At 31.0% G+C, this 20,313-nt stretch overlaps 3 protein-coding genes across 12 annotated transcripts in view; 1 reads left to right on the top strand and 2 right to left on the bottom strand.

Moving 5' to 3' along the window:
* Nucleotides 1-1,490: 1,490 nt before the first annotated feature.
* On the bottom strand, nucleotides 1,491-2,887 carry LOC126839562 (uncharacterized). Its single transcript, XM_050574925.1, has 2 exons — nucleotides 2,699-2,887; nucleotides 1,491-2,306 (listed from the first exon to the last, which is right to left on the bottom strand). Exons 1-2 carry the CDS (start codon nucleotides 2,885-2,887, stop codon nucleotides 1,491-1,493), a joined length of 1,005 nt encoding a protein of 334 aa, XP_050430882.1.
* A 1,141-nt stretch (nucleotides 2,888-4,028) lies between these two features.
* LOC126839514 (mucolipin-3-like) lies at nucleotides 4,029-11,169 on the top strand. 4 transcript variants are annotated; one of them, XM_050574856.1, is made up of 15 exons: nucleotides 4,029-4,049; nucleotides 6,582-6,714; nucleotides 6,796-6,889; nucleotides 7,707-7,900; nucleotides 7,967-8,158; nucleotides 8,311-8,461; nucleotides 8,530-8,723; nucleotides 8,984-9,080; nucleotides 9,168-9,286; nucleotides 9,358-9,507; nucleotides 9,639-9,746; nucleotides 9,826-9,948; nucleotides 10,041-10,256; nucleotides 10,334-10,491; nucleotides 10,707-11,169. In XM_050574856.1, the coding sequence occupies exons 2-15, from the start codon at nucleotides 6,712-6,714 to the stop codon at nucleotides 10,780-10,782; spliced, it is 1,875 nt and encodes a 624-aa protein (XP_050430813.1). In that variant the 5' UTR covers nucleotides 4,029-4,049; nucleotides 6,582-6,711; the 3' UTR covers nucleotides 10,783-11,169. The 4 variants fall into 4 exon arrangements, with proteins under 4 accessions (XP_050430813.1, XP_050430811.1, XP_050430815.1 ...); XM_050574854.1 differs by lacking the exon at nucleotides 4,029-4,049 and having other exon boundaries at nucleotides 6,506-6,714; XM_050574857.1 differs by lacking the exon at nucleotides 4,029-4,049 and having other exon boundaries at nucleotides 6,508-6,714; nucleotides 10,041-10,247.
* Nucleotides 11,170-14,562: 3,393 nt separating this feature from the next.
* The window catches only part of LOC126839479 (trehalase), an 87,019-nt gene continuing 81,268 nt past the window's right edge, over nucleotides 14,563-20,313 (bottom strand). For 5 of the 7 annotated variants that reach the window (XM_050574792.1, XM_050574791.1, XM_050574793.1 and 2 more), the window contains one exon: nucleotides 14,563-15,316. In XM_050574792.1, the coding sequence (XP_050430749.1) occupies nucleotides 15,211-15,316 (106 nt within the window). In that variant the 3' untranslated portion in view covers nucleotides 14,563-15,210. Of the gene's footprint in view, nucleotides 15,317-18,566; nucleotides 19,868-20,313 lie in introns of those variants that run through there. The other 2 variants (XM_050574795.1, XM_050574796.1) reach the window with 2 other exon arrangements.

Below are 20,313 nucleotides of genomic sequence, written 5' to 3'. Positions count from 1 at the left end.
ATGTAAAAAAATTAACAAGATTTGAAAATTACACAAAATAGGAATACAAAATTGCAATGCATATTTTTAGGGATACTCCAAATTGTATAATTCATATTGTTTTTGCTTATAAATAAAGATCTATACTATTATTTTATAAATATTTTGGTTTTATAAGAAAATTATTATTATCGAAAATAACAGAGGTATCACAATAAAATTATTTTAACTTTACAATGATATGTTTTTATTTTCTACTTTGTTATGTGTATGGACACAACATTTTTCTACACCTCCCTGAACCGATTTCCATTCATGTAGCAACTTTATAGATCAGAAATCGTACCTGAAAGGTAATTTATTGAATAAAAAGTTAAAAAATGCACTTCTTTCAATGCAAAATCAAGAAAAATTCAAAAAAAATCTGAAATCATAAATCTGAACCTTTCAGCCCCACCGCTGCTTTCTTGTGTGTTTGTAGTATTGCCTGAAAAAACGCCTTAAAATAGACAGTTGGTAATAATTCCCTTCGTTCCAAACGGTAACAAAAAATAATTTAAAGCCTTCTAAAAACTGACGAGAACAGCCATTATTATTATAAATGTTTGTAATTAATAACCCATATTTAACTTAAGGTCTTAAACAAAATATGTCTAATAACCGTTTTTTCTTAAAAATGCTTATAAAACGAAATCGTTTTTCCCTACAAAGCACATTCATATATATATCAGAAAAAAACTTGGAAAACCTGACAATATAACCGAATGAAATAATTTATAAAGTTAAAAAAAAATAATTTGTATGTGTAGAAAAAAAAATTATTTCCTAAAATTAAATACACAACTTTATTTGAAACAAACTGCTCATTTTTGTATACGAGTTGCCAGACAGACACAGTTAATTGAATAACATACTTGTACAAAGGTACTTAATATTTTAATCAGTTGGTACTTAATAAAAGGATTATTCTATGAAATTACTAACAAAAAATGTACTTATAAAAGTTTTATTTTAGTTTAAAAAAAATTACAAATTTAGATTGTACTCAATTTCTTGAAGGAAATCAAGAACAATATACTCTTAGTTTTGTTGTATTCGCTCGACTAACTCTTAACAACAGTCATATGGACGTTGATTGCATTCTTTACAATTTTATTATATTACTCTACCATTTTCAGTTTTATTTTATTCTTTATAATGTATTTTTGCTATAATTTTGGTATTAATAAACGTTATTTGAGAGCTGTGCCTTTTAATGGTTGTTGGCATATTATTAAAGCCAGATGATTATTAAAAGGATTTTAATTTTCCTAGCACCTCTCTAGTTACACCAATGTTTATTATAGTCTTTAATATTATGCTGAAAATTATAATGCCGGAAGTCATTTAAAGTTTTAAATCGATAAAGTGCACCATGTTCGATTTAAGATCATTGTTTTGTATTTGTTAACGTGACCATTTAAAACGGCTTGCACAAGTACGGACATTTTGTATCCACACAAACCGGTCGATTAATCTTCGCAAATCTCCATAATGGTGGGCCGTTCGTCTTCGGACGTCGTCACCGCGTCGTCGGCCACTTCGTTGAACTCTCGCGCGTACCGTTCGAACTTCTTCAGAGTGTCTTCGATGGCCTTGCGGCTGACCGTGACTTTGGCGTCGCCCGCGGCGGTACGTGGCCTGCAGCCGGTGCAGCCGCTGAACGAACAGCTGCTGTCCTGCAGTGCGCGGCCCCGGTCGCTGGCTTCTCCGGCGCACTGCATGTTCTGCTCGAGCGTCCACAACAGTTTTTCGCGTTCGGCCTTCAACGTCTTGATGGTTTCGACGGCCCTGAACAACAGGTCCATCTGCTGCTGGACCACAGTTTCCGCAGCCGCCTTCTTCACCTGCAGCCTCTCGTTGTCCGCCTGCAGACGGTCCGTGCGGTCGTCGGCCCTGTGCTTTTCGGCCGCGTGATTAGCGTTCGCTTCGGCCATGTTCGCCAACAGCCGGTCCATGGACTCTTGATTGCGCGCGTTGTTCGCCCGCTCGTCGGCCAAAGCCCGCTGCAACCGGTTCGATTCGCCAGTCAGCCGCTCGATGGACAGCCGCAGCTCCGATTCGATGTCGTCGCGGTCCGCCAGTTGGGCCTGCGCGTCGGCCAAGTCGTCCTGGTATCTGCGAACAGTGGCGTCCATGTCGCCGAACGCGGCCAACCGCTTTTCCACTTCCGCGAGCGCAGTGTTCCGCTCGTGCAACATGTTCTTCCGTTCGTCGGCCAACTGACGGAATCTGTTCCGCTCATCTATGACGGCTTGGTGTTCCTCGCTGAACGACTCCACGTAAGCCTGTAACCAAACGCCACGCTATACATACCGACCGACCTAAACTAAGAGTGTGTCACATTGCCTTGGTACACCTGTAATCAACAGCGTGGAACACATTGCTTACAGATTCCCTTGAAGGAAATGGTACTTATAAGGAGGTTTATGTTCAGATTCGCGCCTCATCCCTCCCTATGCCTTCCTCCCTTCCAGTTATCATTATATTTAGGAGCTATTATCTGCTATCTCTTATCACTAATCCTTTAACAGCTGAGTCTTATCAGCATCCGTAATCAGCTGCAAATTTTCGTCCCAGGTAAAAGCTACATGTTCATGTCAAAACTTTAAAGGCTAAGAAGAGAAATGGTATCGAGAAGCTATTGAACTAGAATCATTATATTTTTCATCAGGCTCACTTCAATCAACGCTACCAGGTCGTTTAAAGTAAGTATGTCGTCACACTTTTTGTTGGACATGGTCGTCTGGTCGCATTTGACCAACATTTCCACCTTGTCTTTTAAACGCCGCACCGTCAGGGTGTCGATCAGCTTTTCGTTGGCCAAACACTCGTTGTCGTTTTTATAACATTTGTACAGCTCGAGCATTTTATAGTAACCACGTAACAAGCGTTCGGTCAGTTGTTTCTGTTCCACCTTGAACGAATCGATCCAACGCCGAAGACATAGCAATTCGTTTTTGATGACCCGGTTTTCTTCTTCGCACTGGTTCGCTTTGAAGTTGCACGGCACTACCTGTGTCGAGAGACAATACATTACAGCCGGACGAATGCAATTATAACATAATTGGTGGTACATAATGTTCAAAGGTAAGTTTCCACAATTAATCTGATACATCTTAAGCGGCGGATTTATAGCGTGCCCGGGTGCTAAGGGCGGTGGTAAATATGATTAAACTTACATCATCTACAGACATACCCGGCGGTAGGAAATATGTTCAAAATTACTGACGATTTCGCGATGATCTCACGCAAATTGCACAATACGTTCAGAAATAAAAAATCCACGGTGACTGCATTGTTGTTTATTAATTTTTGTATCTATACGTGTAGCCAGGCGATAGGTATTAGAGTGGGTATAAAGGTGAAAAATATGTATCCGGCAAATGTTCCAATAGTCATATATTCATGCGGAAAGTTTAATCTAAAAAACAACATGCAACACATAACACGTAGTCATGATAAAAAGGGTTTTGAAAAATAAAAGTTTATCATATACATTTTGCATGTTAAAAAAAAATGTTGCCCAAAAACATGTTAGATACACAGCTAAGCTCAACTCAGTCTTGTGTCTACAGTTAAAATTATTATACTTGATTCAATCCATAACGTATATAGGTATATAGTTATTTAAATTCTCGTCTGCGGTCTGGCGTTACCAAAGAGCGGGCAGAAAGATAAATGTTTCCTAAATAAATGATTGTTATGTCGTTGTCACCAAATTTTTTTTTTTATCAATACATTTCGAGTGTTTTTGCAATCTAGGTTTATATATATATATATAATATTTACGCTCGTGTTTGTGTGTCTTTTCCTAAAAAAAAATACAGTGTTATCGGTGGATTGTTTTGGTTTTATTATGATGTGTTTTTTTTTTGTGTCACAAGTTTATATTTATAATGTAGGTATGAACGCGTTAACTATAATCCCTACTGAATAGTTATTGGAGTGCAGCTGTTTTATAAGCCTTCATTTTTACTTGGACTTTCATAGAGTAGTATCGTCTATCAGAACTAATCGACAGCCGACAGGTAATAATAAAATATTTGAAGTTATACCATTTAGTTATTGATATTATGTAGAATATGGAATAGGGTAGAGTGTCAGTTTTAACCACTGTGTCAATAGACAATAGTGGCCCTATTCATTTTTTAAGCTGAAATTTTTCAGAAAACTGGGTTAAAATAGTTGAGGGTATAATGTATTGTGGCATTGTGCTAAGTCAGCCATTTAAAAAACTGTTTTATTTTACATTTTAATAAAAGCATTTAATTGGTTATTTTGGCATTTTCAAAAGCATATTTAAATGAATTTTTGGTCATTAACATCCGAGCTCTAGTTATGAGTTGATAGAATTGTTGTAGTTTTACAATATCACAACAAATAAACAGAAATAAAAGACAAAACAAAACAAAATTGAAATTTTCACCACAAGTTTATGATCAAACTGTGATCATATCTGTGGCGTGGGAACATATTGTTAGCACAACTCTTCTTCTAAAAAAACCTCTAATTCTTTTAACTCTTGTGAACACATTATGTAATTCTGAATAAATAACTAAAATTGAGAAAACCATTTCATAGAATTTCCATTTTTATGACTTAACGTTGGCACACAGCTAGAAAAAACGAAAGTTACCTTTTTTTTAAAAAGCATTTTTCAGACTAGTCTGCAACCACGAAAGAGCATTTTCATGTCTCGTTGAAGAACCGAGTCAATTTTTTAAAAAAATTAACATCCCCATCCCTATTCTCCATTTTTGTAATTAATTTCTTTAATAAATAATCAAAAAAATGTCCGTTTTAAGACTGTACGTTACCTACAACTCGGTGTATTTTAAGACCTTTATAAGTTAGTATGATTTCAACAAGCATAAAAATGTAATATTGTCAAGGGGTCATTCCAGAGGTCATATTATTGTGTTACCACTTATTTAGCGAGCCGAGTGATCAAGTTGTTTTCACATCCTATATAACAATAATAGGTAATAACAATATAATAAATAATATTGGACCATACAAAAGTCACTACTATAGTTTACATGCGCTGATTAGACTACAAAGGAAAGGCCCGTCAACACTGAATAGATTAAGTTGGATCTTATTTGTGTTCATGCCATACCGTCAATTGGATGATATCAACAATATAACAACGGTATCTAAACACAATATTTAATCGCTTTTGGTTAAATTTTATTGTGTTTCGAGGTCAACAGTAGGCACGAACATTCAATTTAGTCACTCATCATTTTTGCAATTCTCTATGTGTCCTGAACTAAAAATGGTTTAGTACCACCGTAATCGAAATGACTAAATGTGATATTTTGATTTGGCCTAAACAATTTGATAATACAAAATATATTATGCTATTTAGTCGTTCTTTAATTTTATAGTTTATAATATTGTTGATTATGGCGTTTTTAGCAAAGGCGTTGTTAGATGAAATAGAAGATCGTGTGCTTTTACTCTCCATAAATTTATTTTAAGAAATAAAATAATGTAACCCGTTTGAGCTTAGTGATTTCAATTTTAACAAACTATGCTGTAGACTCTCCAAAAACGACATTTCGATGCTCATTGAACACTATTTAGACCATCCCTTACCAAAAGTAGAAAAAAATTATTTTAGCGTTGGAGTTCAAGTACCTTGTATAAATCTTTACTAAACATTAAATACAATATTACAAGCCAGTAGGAAAACTAGTTATGCTAAACTTTAAAAACATAATTATTTAAAATATTTAAATAAAATATCTATTCTATGAAGGGAAAAGGCCGATTTTTTATTTTTATTTTAAAACAATTTTTATAAGCATTATTATTTTTACTTTTTTATAGTTTTTCTAATAAGTCTAATAAATAAATTTGTTAAGTAGCATTAAAACCCCAAAAAAATTAAATGCTTATAAAAACTAAAATTATTATCAAACAGTAGTCAGTAGGATATTATTTAATCTATTCTGTGGTTGAATTACAAGAGGAAGAGTTTTTATGAACAATGTTCTGTTGAGCTCAAGCTCTGGTTCTTGGTATATTTATATTGTTTACTATAGTATTGTATGTCATTTTGATTATTAAATTGAGTATTGTTATTTTTCATAATTCATAATAAAACATGGTAGGTAGTGCTTTATTTAAACAACAGTTGACATAATGTATGTACTTTGCAAATGTTAAATGCACTAGTATCTAGTAAAGGAAAAGTTATGTTGACTGTGATTTTTTATTAAAACGTGTTCTTAGTTTTGGCTATTAAGAAAAACAAATTTTAAATTTGTTCAATTTGCAGTTATTTTAGAGCTTCGGAGGTAATTTAGACGAGTTTTTACTCGTTTTAAAAGCAAAACAAATAATTAGTTAAAAGTATACAGCCAGAACAGTTCGGCATGCTATTATTTTGTCGATATTGCTCAAAATGATAACACATAACTGATAAGAGAGATAACGCGCATGTTTGTGTGATAACGTTATCTGCGTCTTTTGAAAAATTACTGCAGTAGTACACTTTTATGATGACCAACGTCAATGGCGCGTTACAATAATAATAATTGTCGATCTGTTAGGTTTTGGGTAATATGTCATTGTTGTCGGATGCATGTGCGATAAATTATTGCCACCACAATCTATTAATGCGGCGACAGCGATAACGTACGGCATTTTCACGAGGGTTCGATTGTGTTTGCCCGCCGTAAAATGGTAAATAATAATAACCGAATTTAACGGCGCACCACTCCTAGTTGGAGGAGGCAAAATATATTTTATTTGATTGTCTGTAAGTTGCCCGCGATGGACAGTTCAAAGGGCCCAAACCGTCGAAACGGTACCGACTTGTCAGATAATCCGACCGCCAACGCCTATACCGCCGACACGGGTATGTATTACAGCATTTGTTTAAAAAAAAAAGAAAAAAGTTTTCATATTAGAAAAAGAATTAGTTAGGTAAACGGTTTACTAAAGCTAAAATGAACCCAACTCGAGTCGCCCGCGTTTGTTGTACGGCAATCATATACTATTCGTCTTAGCCCTTTTTTTTTCAAACCTCGTCCGCAATAGCAAGCCGAAGCTCAAACTGCAACACGAATGTGACACAGCGACACATTAAAGGTTTTGCCGACATACCGAAATTAGATTATGGTTGGGGCCTTGAAACATTTTGCTGCAATGCAGTTTGGTGGTTCGGTGTTGCTAGTGTAGAAGAGGCTTAATAAACTATGGTTTTGATGATTACCACTACTCGATAAATATTTTATTCGAGGTTTGTGTTCGACATAACGAATCAATTTTTTTTGTTCTCTTTCCAATGTTCAATGTAAGTTTGACACGTGGCTATATCTAAGTTGGACTGTTAAGATTTTTTTTTTATCTAATCGATTTTTATTTGATTTAAAGTCAAGTTTTCCAATCTTGTTGGCAAATAATATAACTAACTTCAGAATATACTCTCATCAGTTAAGCCAAAAACATTGTTTTACACTCTTTGCCAATAACATCAGGTACGATTAAGGTGTTAGCGAAACAGCATTTAATCAAAAATACATTTACAAATTTTCACAACAATCTTACACTTAAGTTATTAAATATATCTCAAGCAATAATAATATGTAAGCGTACTGCCTTTTTGAACACTATTGTAAAAGATCTACGTAACTTATTCAGCATGTGATAATTTCTATTGGTTTTTGTTTTAGACTGCGATTTATTGTTGGGCGGCGAAGAGGAATACAGTCATCCTTACTCGGACGAGTATGTGTTTCTAGAAAAGAGGATGCGCAATCGATTGGCATTTTTTTTTATGAATCCGATCGAGAAGTGGAAAACGAGGAGGCGATTTCCTTACAAGTTTCTCATTCAAGTCATCAAAATCGTACTAGTCACTATACAGGTGAGTTACATAACGCAAGTAGGTGCCTAATGCGAGTTTAAATATTTTACATTTTTGCCGTTTCAGCTCTCGTTGTTTGCTCACACTCGTTATAGTCACGTGAACTATACGTGGGGCAATAGAATTACCTTTTCGCATTTGTTCCTCAAAGACTGGGACGCGGCGCGAGAAGTCGTGTCGTATCCACCCGCCCTGGGACCATACGCCATCTACGACGTTAAATCATTTTATTCTACAATCAATTACGCCATTGTCGGTGTGAGTATACCTATTAATAGTAGTATATAATAAGATGGGTGATCGCTTCTCTGGCAAATCCGTACCTAGTAGATGAGACACGTGTTAATTTCAAACCCTGAAGCCAGTTTTTAAAATTCACCTACGATTTGTTCTGTTTAATTTACATGTAGTATGCCAATATCAAAAACGCCATCGGTTCATATTCGTATATGAGCGAAGACAACAAAATAGTGTATCCGTTGTTGTGCACTCTTCACTACAAAGAGGGTATGATATTTGGTTTCAACGAGAGTTACGCCTTTGACGGAGAAATTGTGCAAGGTTTGTGCGTTTACAAAGACAATTTTTTCGTTTCAATAATTTCAATGTCTGTGTTTTCCCATAATTAGAATGCCTAAACATCACCATAACAGACAATGTGAAAAAATATGGATTTTCCATAGAAAACTATCTGAGAGATCATAACGCGACAATTAGTTTTTCGTCGTTGCTCAAGCTGAAATTGAAATTCGCTCTAAAAACTGTCAACTTTAGAGCGGCCGGGAAATTCTCGCCGCCGGATTGTTACAAATTTGAAATACAAGTGAGATCCAGTAAATAAAAATATTAAATTAAACTTGTATGTACATAAAATTCACATAACGAGTTGGTTATCGACGTTTTAATAACTCTGTTGTTATATATTTTGGTCTATTTACTTAACTTGCAGTTTGTCACAATTGTGCAAATACATTGAAATAATAATTTAATAATTGCCGCCATATTTACATATTTTTCCATTATCTCTCTTAAAGCACACACGTTCACGAGTTACGTTTAATACGTATTCAACATAATTTGCAGATCACTTTGGACAATGAAGACATGGACGGTCAAGTCCTAGTCGGTCTCGATGTTAACCCGTTCCGACTGAACTGCAAAGGCGACATTGAATACATCAGTGAGTTTTATTTTTTTTTAAATTCAATTTTTACCTAATCTTTTTTGAAATTATAATTTATTTATTTGGTCCGCCAAATTTTTATAGCCGACAACAAAATGGAGTCGTTCTTCAGAAGCTTATTGAACTATTTCGTTATCATAACGTGTACCATATCAGTGATTTTATGTTCGAGAGCGATATTCAGGGCACAACTACTAAAATACGTGAGTGGTAATATTTCCTAATGTGTTTTTTCCATGTTTGATGAGGGTTTTTTTTTTTTTTTTAATTTTAGGAAACCATCAGGTACTTTGATGAAATGTTAAAATCAACGTTGAGTTGCAGTGGACGGTGGGCGTTTTGGAATTTATGGTACATCATGATCATAATCAACGATATACTGATCATTTGCGGTTCCAGTATAAAAGAACAAATAGAAACAAAGGTAACGTGAAAAAAAAATATGATATAAGTATTGGAAAAATAAAATAGTCACACGATTGACCGATATTGAATTATTTTACTTGTGCACAACTGTTACGCTAACTTTTAATTTTGAATTTTTTTTTGTTACAGCAATTCATCGGCGATCAATGGAATTTGTGTAGTGTTCTACTGGGAACGGGCAACCTATTGGTGTGGTTCGGCGTTCTGAGATATCTGACGTTCTTCAAAACGTACAACGTAAGTGTCGTCGCGTTTATAACGATGTCGATAAAAATCTGTCTACTCAAATGCACTCAAAAGCTTTACGTATTTTCAGGGCGTAATACTGACGTTGAGGCAAGCGTTTCCAAACACTTCGAGATTTCTATTGTGTGCTATACTACTGTATGCCGGCTTCACTTTTTGCGGCTGGTTAGTTTTGGGTCCATATCACATGAAAGTACGTTGTTACCCGTCGAAAGCAATTTTATCGTCTCTCGTATCTTGCTTAACGTATTGAAAATACGAGTGACTCTGTTTTTTCATTTAAAGTTCCGTTCGTTGGCGAGTACTTCGGAGTGTTTGTTTTCTCTAATCAACGGGGACGACATGTATGCTACGTTCTCGATAATGGCGACCAAGTCCACACTGCTGTGGTGGTTCAGCCGACTGTACCTGTACTGCTTCATCAGTTTGTTCATCTACGTGGTCATCAACTTGTTCCTGTCAGTTATAATTGATTCGTATGAAACGATTAAGGTAGAAAATGTAATTTATAATCAAAAACGTGGTAAAAAAAGGTTATTGTATTTTTTAATGTTGTATTCTCTCGCTTCGTGTTGCAGAATCACTCTCGAGACGACTTGCCGAAAAGCGATTTGGAAGTATTCATCACCGAAGGCACTTTCCCGACGTCGACGTTCGATATCACCGAAGAGACTGAAAACTGGGCTCACGTGTCTTTCGCTCAAGCCGTTAAGAGTATATTTTGTAGTTATTGTATGTAAGTTAATGATTTTTTTTTATATATCTTCAGTGTGACACTTTTAAGACAATGCAATTGTTTTAAATATGCTATTTATTATACATTTAACAACAACGATGATTTACGCGTTTGTTACATATTTCTAATGATAATTTAAGTTGACAGTGTGTGTGTGTGAATTACAACGCGGTATCAGTCGCCATCGGTACGATTTGTATTTTTATTATTTTCAGCAATTTTCAACACTTACGCAAGTGGTTAGCTTATGTTTACGAACCGAGTCGAAATTATAATATTTATTTGAAATGATCGATGAAGCCTAACCATGATACTTTTTTTTCTACTATATCTAATATATCTACTATATATTATTGTGTAATTTATTGAATTTTGTATTATTGTAATATCGTCGTTACCAAAAAAATGTTTTAACCTCTGTGCCATTATATTTAATAATGATAATATTATTTAACGAAAAACAATTAACTAGAATCACCTAGTGTGCAGCTGTAAATTGAATTGTTGTATTCGTGTCGATGGTCAACATCGTCTTCTCTGTCTGTCGTTATCTGCCAAATCATAGTTTAGTCACTCGTTTGTAAGTTAAACAAATTTTTTTTTTTTGTTATCTGTTAAATTGCTAAATGTTGTTATCGATATTTAAGTGGTCCATTGTTAAAAAAAAAAAAACCTCTATTTAAACGAATTGGTTTTGTCGCACTCGCGGTGACAATTGTATTTCATAATAAACTCTTTTGCATTTTGAATAATCCAACAAAATAAAACTCTACTAAAAAATATATTTTTCATACATATTGTAAAATGTTAATTACATATCGTTATCGTTTAAATTATGTGAATCTATTGTATATTTATTATTTTATCATAAATTCATTTATACAATGTTTACAAGGTAAATGTTTAACGCGAAAGTTGTAAGTCTTTTTTTTTCTTATTTTCTATACCAATTGTGTGATTCATATTGAATAAAGCCAGTGTCAATGTGTCGATACAACACATTTTTAGTATGATAATATTCATCATCTCCACATTGGCATCAAAACTTACCAACTCGTAAAATTGGAAGTAAATAAATTGTGTTTTCTCACAGTAAGTTGGGTGTTGTGTTCAAATATGTAAGTTAAACAAATTTGAATTTTATTTTGTATTACACACTCATTTAGTATGAAAATAATTAAAAGCAAATTATAAAAATATGTTTTAAAAATGACTCATAACTTAATAAATTAATAAAGGCAAGTAAATTCTAACTTTACCGAAAACTTCTCAAACAAAAAATAAGGAGTTATATAAAAATATAATATGTTCGAATATGTCATGTTTTTTTTATAAAGTTATCACATTTAAAAAAAAAACTCAACTTTGCAACGTTGCAAAAGAACACAATTAGGCGTTAAAAAAAAAATTGTTTTTTTACCCATCTTATTTAGGTATGTTATAATATTGTTGCGGTTTATGATTAAGCCACATTAGAATACTTACTGAAGTATAAAATAGAATATACAACACTTACCTGATGGGGATGATGCCTATACTTATATTATAATGGACGGTTTAAAATATATCAACTGAAGAAAAAAAGGATTGGGTTAAGCAACACAATTTTACAGTATTTTCGAGAAAAAAAAACTAAATATAAACAAGTGAAAATGATTGTATTTGTAGCAATGTTTTTAGTGGTTTTTTAAGTAAAACAAAAAGGTTTAGCTATGGATTTTTTCAAAAACTGCATATGAAGGGTCCAAAGAAAAAACGGGCAAGTCACTTAAAAAAAAAAAAACGGTTATTTTGTTGTAATAAAATTTGTTTTGATACTAAATATATTTAAACACGATTAAGAACAAAAATTGAACATTTTTTAAAAGTTTTTAAGTATTTTTAAAACGTTTTAAAACATTTGTTTAGCATTATTTCAACACGTTTTTATAATATGATAACCGACTTTCCTGTTTCTTTCCCTTGTACTCTTCATATTGTGTTATGGGGCTACACTAAATCTATCTGTAGTCTAATGTTTTACACCTAAAAATCCAAAAACTACACTTGAAATAGCTAAATTAAATTTAAAACAAAGTATCCACCCATTCTGGTAGAAAAGAGTTAACTTAAGAGTGTTTTTTGTAGATTTTAAACGGTGGAAGGGGAGAACTTGTTCCAAACTTCCAACTCCAGAGGCTGACACCGAACTACATTAATAATAATCAAATAACTAACTCAACATTTAATGCACAATACTTGTAATATAATAAAATATTACTGTATAATACATATATATATATATATTATAAATACCTATGTATATTATACAGACAAACATAATATTTTTACTAACAGAAAAATAAATACCTAACTTTAATACAAGTCTAACAACAAAATACTTATCGTCGACTACTGTAATAATATTATACTAGACTATGAGCATTTAACCATTAACGGTAATCTAAGTACACAATACAATTTCGGTTATCCACAAACGGACAACAACATAATGTACGTTTTAAAGCTTTTATTGTTGGGACAGATTTTTCTAAGAGGGACCGCTCTCAAAAAAAATTAGGTGCCTACATATCTAGATATGTTCAAAAACTAAGTATAACATCAGTCACAAAAAAAAAAAAAATTACAACAATATGTAAAATATGTAACATTCTTTTCAGAGCATAGAGTATATTATTCTATATAGGTATTTATACCTACATTCTAATTACAACAAAAGGAGAAGATAAGAAGGGTGAAAAACGTTTCGAGTAAAGCGGTAAAATTTATAACTGTATATATTTAAGGCCTACAGCATAATACTAAAAAAAGATAACTATTTTTATACATTAGACGATTATATTCAATATAATATCTAGTATTTAAAATACATTTTAATTGATATACCCACAGAGTACAGGTTATAATATATTATAGGTCCTAATCTATATACATTACATAGGTATATTATCAAAGAGGAATGATAAGTTACAATATATTATATTATATTGTATAATAATTATTCTAAAAAATAAATATATATTTATTATATTTTTAAAAACAAAATTAACCAACAAGTATTTTTAGGTAACGTTTTGTCGGTCCAAACGAACACACGCTAATAATATTATCACCTTTTTGGCTCTCAGTTTTTCGGATAAACTCTTCAGTCAACAAAAAAAAAACACATTTTTTTACAATAAAACTTACGTTTCTATAGAATAAATTATGATAGAATAAAAATGTAATACTTCAATTACAGGCCTGGATTTATGTGTGTGTGGGGGGGGGGGCACATTCTTGGGGTCCAAAAATAATTATACTAAATTTGTGTACATTTTATGTTGTTTTTGGGTCTCTGTGAAAGCGTTCAAATAAAATCGTTGTTATAATATTGGTATTGAGTTGTCGAAAACATATTTATACTTATTTCTAACGGGTAGTCTCAAAAAGGGTGACTTTCAAACGTCAAATAGCAACCTAAGTTTATGATTTGATTAACGGCTGTTACAAGCAGAATGATGCATTGATAAAAATAATAATGACTAGTCTCGACAACAGGTTTTGAAAATAAATACTATTGTATTGGCAACCTAAATCTCGGTTGACTGAAAAAATTATTTAACAAAAAACCTATTAATTATCGACAATTCGTTGTTTTCATAATAACAATAATATTATGATCATTCCGGTTTTAACACTTTAACGGTCAATGTCAAATGTTGCCAATCCACGTGTGAAAGTTAACCCTCAAAAGAAAAAAAAACGACCATTTAAAACACAATATTATGTTTTTGACCAACAACAATCAGTTTTGAATCATACGTATGGATTTTGTGAATTTCCAAAAGATAACTACTCAAACAAAATACAGATAAAAATGTTTGATAATCCCCCCCCCCCCCCAAAAAAAACGTCTTTAAATCCGAATTGTCTCGCTATTATTGGAATAAATACAAATTTCATAAAACACCACAAATGTGTTGTATACCTATACATATATATATATATATATATATATATATATACGTTTAGAATACTTAGGTAGGTATATATATATATATATATATATATATATATATATATACGTACTTTTATTACACTAGCAAAGCCATAACGACAATAATGTACACCGGCGGTGGTAATTGTTGTGTGCAAATATTAAACACACTAGTATAATAACAATAATATTGATTACACTCTAATTAAAATACCAATATATGAAATACTATATCGAGTAACACCACTCATACAAACACACACACACACACAGGTGTACTTACACTACTATAATACTGGTTTTGAACCACTAAATACACACCACAACAACAGGTCCAAGGAGACTTACCATTTTCGGATCAAGTATGCGTTTTTAGAAATCTGACATTCATTTCCCCTCGTTTTTCACTCTCAACCGCATACACAATTATTGGCAACAACATAATAATCACACACACAATATATACAGCAAACGAATGGATCTCGGTTTCTGACAGGGACGTGTCATCCCAACTGTCTTAATAATACAATAATATATTGTTTCATTACTAACCCGGAAAAACGGTAACGACTTGCCGGTAGGGTTTTTGGGGCGACGATGATGATACTAGCTAAAAAAAAATTTGGTTTTTTCTGCGCTGTTGCCCGCCGACTCGACTTATTCGACTAGTATTATAATATATGGAACGCGACAAAAATATTATATAAATAAGTGTAGTAATTTGTTATATAAACGGCCGCTCAGTCGCTGGTCAGGTCTTTGAGTTCGGTGTAGCCTCCGCACATCTTTTTGTACATGGCCTTGTCCGAAGAATACATCTGGTAACGCTTCTTGTACACGGCAAACCTAAAGGGGAAAAAAAACCGAGTACAAAAATTAATCCACGGTAGTCGCGATTTCATACCGACAAAAATAATTATTTGAAAACACATTAAACGTCCCAAAAAAGTGTTGTAAGGTCCAAAATTATTATCGTTTAAAGCAATGTGTTTTAGTAATGGAATGATATAATATACGATTGGGATAGGACAATAGTCGAGAAGTTATATTGTACTGCACATTGTTGAGACATTTTTGTTTTATACATACCCTAGATCTACGAATGAATAAAATACAAGTATAATGCACAAAGTTCTTATTACCTGGATGCCGGCTCGATGATGCAAAACGTGAAGCTCGGATTAGACAACACAATATTTTGCTAATGATTATGGAAACAAAACTACTATAAAAAAAAGCATGCTAGCATTAAGAAATCAAAAATAGTCAAAATAATTACTTGTACCCAAACACGGCGCAAATGGTAGATGATGATAACACGGTTGTCCTTGTTTGTAAGTATATATTAGGCAAGTTAACAAAATGAAAAAGCAAAATTGATATTCAGCTATTATTATTTTTTTTTTTACACCACTCAAACTAACACACATTAACTAACGTTAGCGGTTAGTACTTAATTTGTTCAATGGAGCAATGCCACAGTTAAACTTTTTAACAGAGTTTTGGCTTTATTTGTTATTGGAGTTTTTATGTTTCATGATAATAACACTGAAACAAGGATAATTATTTAAAAAACTAATTAGTTTAATTACTAACCGAAAAAATGTGTAATTAAATACAAATAAAAAATTATTTTTCAAATAGATTATTTTAAACGGGTAAATAACCAATTTTATTATCTGATGCACTAAATAAAAAGGTCAGGTTGAGCCGAAATTAATAAAAAAAAAAAATGATTATTTAAAACAAAAGACAATAACTGTATTCATAAATTATAATATTACATCACATTAAAAAATAATATTATTAGAGTTTATTATTATAATTATAATAATAATAATAATAATAGTAATTTATTACAATCGTTAACGTTAATAATATATTAGGTAGGTAAATCGATTTGTCGTGTATTAATGTTATTATCATTATTAGGATAGGAAAAGGCGACCAACAATGTTTCAATCAAACTAATATTAATGATAGGCATAAAATGTATGTAAAATATAATGCTTGTTATATAATGATATGAAACTAAACTACTAAACGGTGGAAAAAATTAACACAATAATTATAAATAAATATATATTTATATGTAATTTTTTTTTTTTTAATAATGATTTTTTACAATTATTTTTAATGGTAATAGATTAAATTACGTCGAGGAGACTTATCGGATGTCTGACAGTGTCTGCGCTCTTCTTAAACATATCAAAGACCCGACAAGTCCATTTCCTCGTGTAGGGTTTTGTACAAAAATCGTTTTTTTTTTTTTTTTAAATTAATAAATATCGAAAAATAATAATAATTAACATTCTCTAAATATTATACTACTATTATTAAACTATATAGACTATACATGCATGATGAATGATGATACCTATAAATATTATAATAATATTATATATCAAAGAAAATGATATTAACACAGCAAAAATCAAAATAAACAAAACAACGTTCAGACCTTCCTACAATTAATATACAATATATCATATACCATTTATATATAAATAAATAAATATATATATATGAATAATAATATATAGCGGCGTGTTATATGGTCAAAAGATAAAAGTAGGATTCTACAAATATAGATAATAAAAATAATAAATTAATAAATATATTATAGGTACAAAGTAAATCAATGATTGGAATTGAGTAGGCGATTATGGAATGGAAAAAAAACGTTAAAAGTTTAGCCACTGTTGCAATTGGTTTTGGGAAACAAACTAATCAACAACGATCAAGTGCAAACAAGCCTATAAAATAACACAGTTAAAACTAAAAAAAAAAAGAGACAAAACCATCGTACAACAATATAAAAATTATGTATTATTATGGTATAATCGTTGAAAAAAATCAAAAATTGTTAAATAGTATTAGTAATATTATCGCAGGTATTATATTATTATTAAAAATATTAAAAAAAAACAATAATAATTGTTTGGAGACAAAAAAAAAATGGTAACATAGCTGAAGCAGGTACGAAAAAAATGTATGCACAGATTATTTTGATGATAAAAAAACAAAACAAATAATATGTATATTATTATTATTATAATCATGTTGTGGTAACATATGTATATTTATATATACATATATATTATGTGGTGGTTATAAATTGTTTATTTTTTGTACTACAGACTAGACTAAACTTTGTTTGAAAATAAACAAAATTATTTGTTCAAAAAAAAGAGGGGAAAGGGTGGGAGGGTGGAAATGTAATTGAAAATTTGATTAATATGATTTTTTTTTCTTGCACAAAACCAACCGCTTGTTCGATGATTATTTGTCTAATGAATTGTTATTATTATTGAATTATTGTTAAAACGTGACTGAGCGATAATAATAAATAAAAAAAATGGTATACAGTGATGTTTTTATGATTTGTGTTTGTAAAATAAATACAATGTGTAAGAGTAAATGGTACATGAATTATTTAGAAAACGTATACCTAATATATTATTATACTATGCTTTTACAACGATGGCGGCGGTTTATTTTTTGTAAAATAAAGAGAACCGATTTACAGAAAAAAAAATTACTGTTGTGAGTAATTTTATGTGTACTTGTGTTGTTCAATGTCTGCCGTGTCCCCCCCTACACCTTCCCCTTTGTCCTAAAACTGTGGTCTAGCTAGACTGACTAGATTCGGCCAGTGCAAAATGGTAAAAGAAAAGTTAGAAATATATATATATAGGCATAAATTTGAAAAAAAAAATAACCATCATTTATCATAGTTATATTATTATGTGGAATAATAAAAACGAAAAAAAAAAGTTTTTAGGATTCTACCATAGGAACTACCGGGGCAAAAAACAAAAAAAAAAAGTCTATCAAAAATGTAGCCAACGAAAATTTCAAACAAATTTTATTCCTTTTCGCCGCCAAAAATTATTATTACCGTTGCACTAACCAACCAACCAAATAATTGTGATATTTTTTTTTATAAGATTTCATTGAAAATTTCTCGAATTAAAAAAAACCTCTTAACGTGTATGATTTTTTTACTATTAATTTTTATTTTATAACCGCTTTTTATATACTATTACTATAGAGTGTTAAAATATATATATATTATTATTTATATATACTAGTATTATATATATATATATATGTATTACTATTAGGCGTCTAAAATTATTATAATAAAACATCGTAATATATAAATATTAATTTAATATTATCCATTTATTATTATTACTATTTTTACTATCTATCTATACAGGATAAAAAATATAAATTAAAAAAAAATACCTATTCATAATGGTAATAATAGATATTGTGTTGTGATCGTCACTAGGAAATAAGCAGATCTATCAAAATGCAGTACACGATAATATGATATCATTCTTATTGAATTGTGTTGAAAATTGTAAGAAAAATTTAAAGTGTAACGTTTTTTTAAAACAAAAAGACGTGTACTCTGCACAATTTTTTTTTGGTTTATGTTTTTGTTAATTATGTTAGACGCGTTCAAACAAGCTTTGTATTCAATAAATACGGTAATTTTTCAAATCTCACTAAAACGTGCTGACTAACTCTAATCTTTTTTTTGTTTTTTAAACTTACAAACAATACATTACTTTGTTTTAATTCATCAAAAAAAAAAAAAAACGTTAAGCATATACTGCGCATAACTGGCAACAATAATAATATTATAATTTTGGTTGGACTCACAGCAACGCGATTGCTCGAAGGAACTTAAACTCCATATATTATTACTTTATTACAAAACAAAAAAATAATAATAATAGTTTACAGACTAAGTTTTATAATTATTATACATGTATAATATATAATAATAATAAAAAAACACACACACATACACACACACATTAGTTGATGTATTATAAAAACAAATTTTTAGATCTAACTATTAAATAATGTAAAATATGATAATGGTGATGGTTATAAATGATCGATTTTAATTAATCGTTTTTATTTTTACTTTGGTAAAATCATCGTTGGACGAATTTTTTTTTTGATAGTGTGATAATTATTATTAATTATGAGAACTAAAATATAATGGTCATATTATTATAAACGATCACGCAACAAACTAAATATGAAAATTTCCACGTGCCAACAAAACAATAAAACTAAAAAGCCAGTAAACTCAACTATGATAATAATATACCTACTTATACGTCTTTCGCATGTACAAAAACGACAAAAAAATACAAATAAACAAAAACAATAAATTAACTGATATGTGATAGCACAAAAAAGAAAGTTTAGTAAACTACAAGAAAACCTTTTTTTTTGGATTGGTTTTGTTTTGTTAAATACGTCTGACCTGATAATTAAAAGAGATCCTTCCAGCGTTTCACAATGGAATGTTCTTATAATTTAACTAGGTATGTTTATATAAATATATAATTTAACTTTGTAAAACATCTGAAACAAACAAAATAAATAACAGAAAATATTAGTAAAATTAAACACGGAAATAATAAAAAAACAACATTAAAAATTTAATTCTGAAATTGGCAATTATAAAACACAAAACGATTTGCAGCGAGCCGCCATTAAGTATCAGCAACCATCTTGTTTTTTATCATCCGATTTCTCCTCAATTTATCTTATCAGTAACAATATTATCACTATATATAATTTCTTATCAGCTTGTTATCACATATTAATCAAAATCCTTATTACCAATATATATTCTTTTAACTGCCTCCCCCTTATTTATCTTTTTCCCTTCCCTGCAAATCGGTTTTTAGTGTCCATTTGGATGTGGTTGTGACGGAAAAAATATATATTATGTAAAGACCACAAAACATTTAAATTATTGCTCAATATGAGCTGTTTAGTTTTATAGTTTAGAAGGTACTTAAATC

The sequence above is a fragment of the Adelges cooleyi genome, unplaced genomic scaffold (assembly GCF_023614345.1).
Source record: "Adelges cooleyi isolate 19-005CV unplaced genomic scaffold, UGA_ACOO_1.1 ACOO_flye_CR_arks_rails_tigmint_CR_PRNA_306, whole genome shotgun sequence".
Lineage (NCBI taxonomy): Eukaryota > Metazoa > Arthropoda > Insecta > Hemiptera > Adelgidae > Adelges > Adelges cooleyi.
The sequence above is the reverse complement of the archived record's forward strand: the minus strand, read 5'-3'. Positions and strand labels throughout refer to the sequence as shown.

Coding starts and splice junctions, on each gene's coding strand:
- LOC126839562 (XM_050574925.1), bottom strand. CDS start 2,887: ATGCTCGAGCTGTACAAATGTTATAAAAACGACAACGAGTGTTTGGCC. Junction 2,307..2,698: donor ACCTGGTAGCGTTGATTGAA/GTGAGCCTGATG, acceptor GTTTGGTTACAG/GCTTACGTGGAGTCGTTCAG.
- LOC126839514 (XM_050574856.1), top strand. Junction 6,890..7,706: donor CGCCTATACCGCCGACACGG/GTATGTATTACA, acceptor TTTTTGTTTTAG/ACTGCGATTTATTGTTGGGC. Junction 8,462..8,529: donor TGACGGAGAAATTGTGCAAG/GTTTGTGCGTTT, acceptor TCCCATAATTAG/AATGCCTAAACATCACCATA.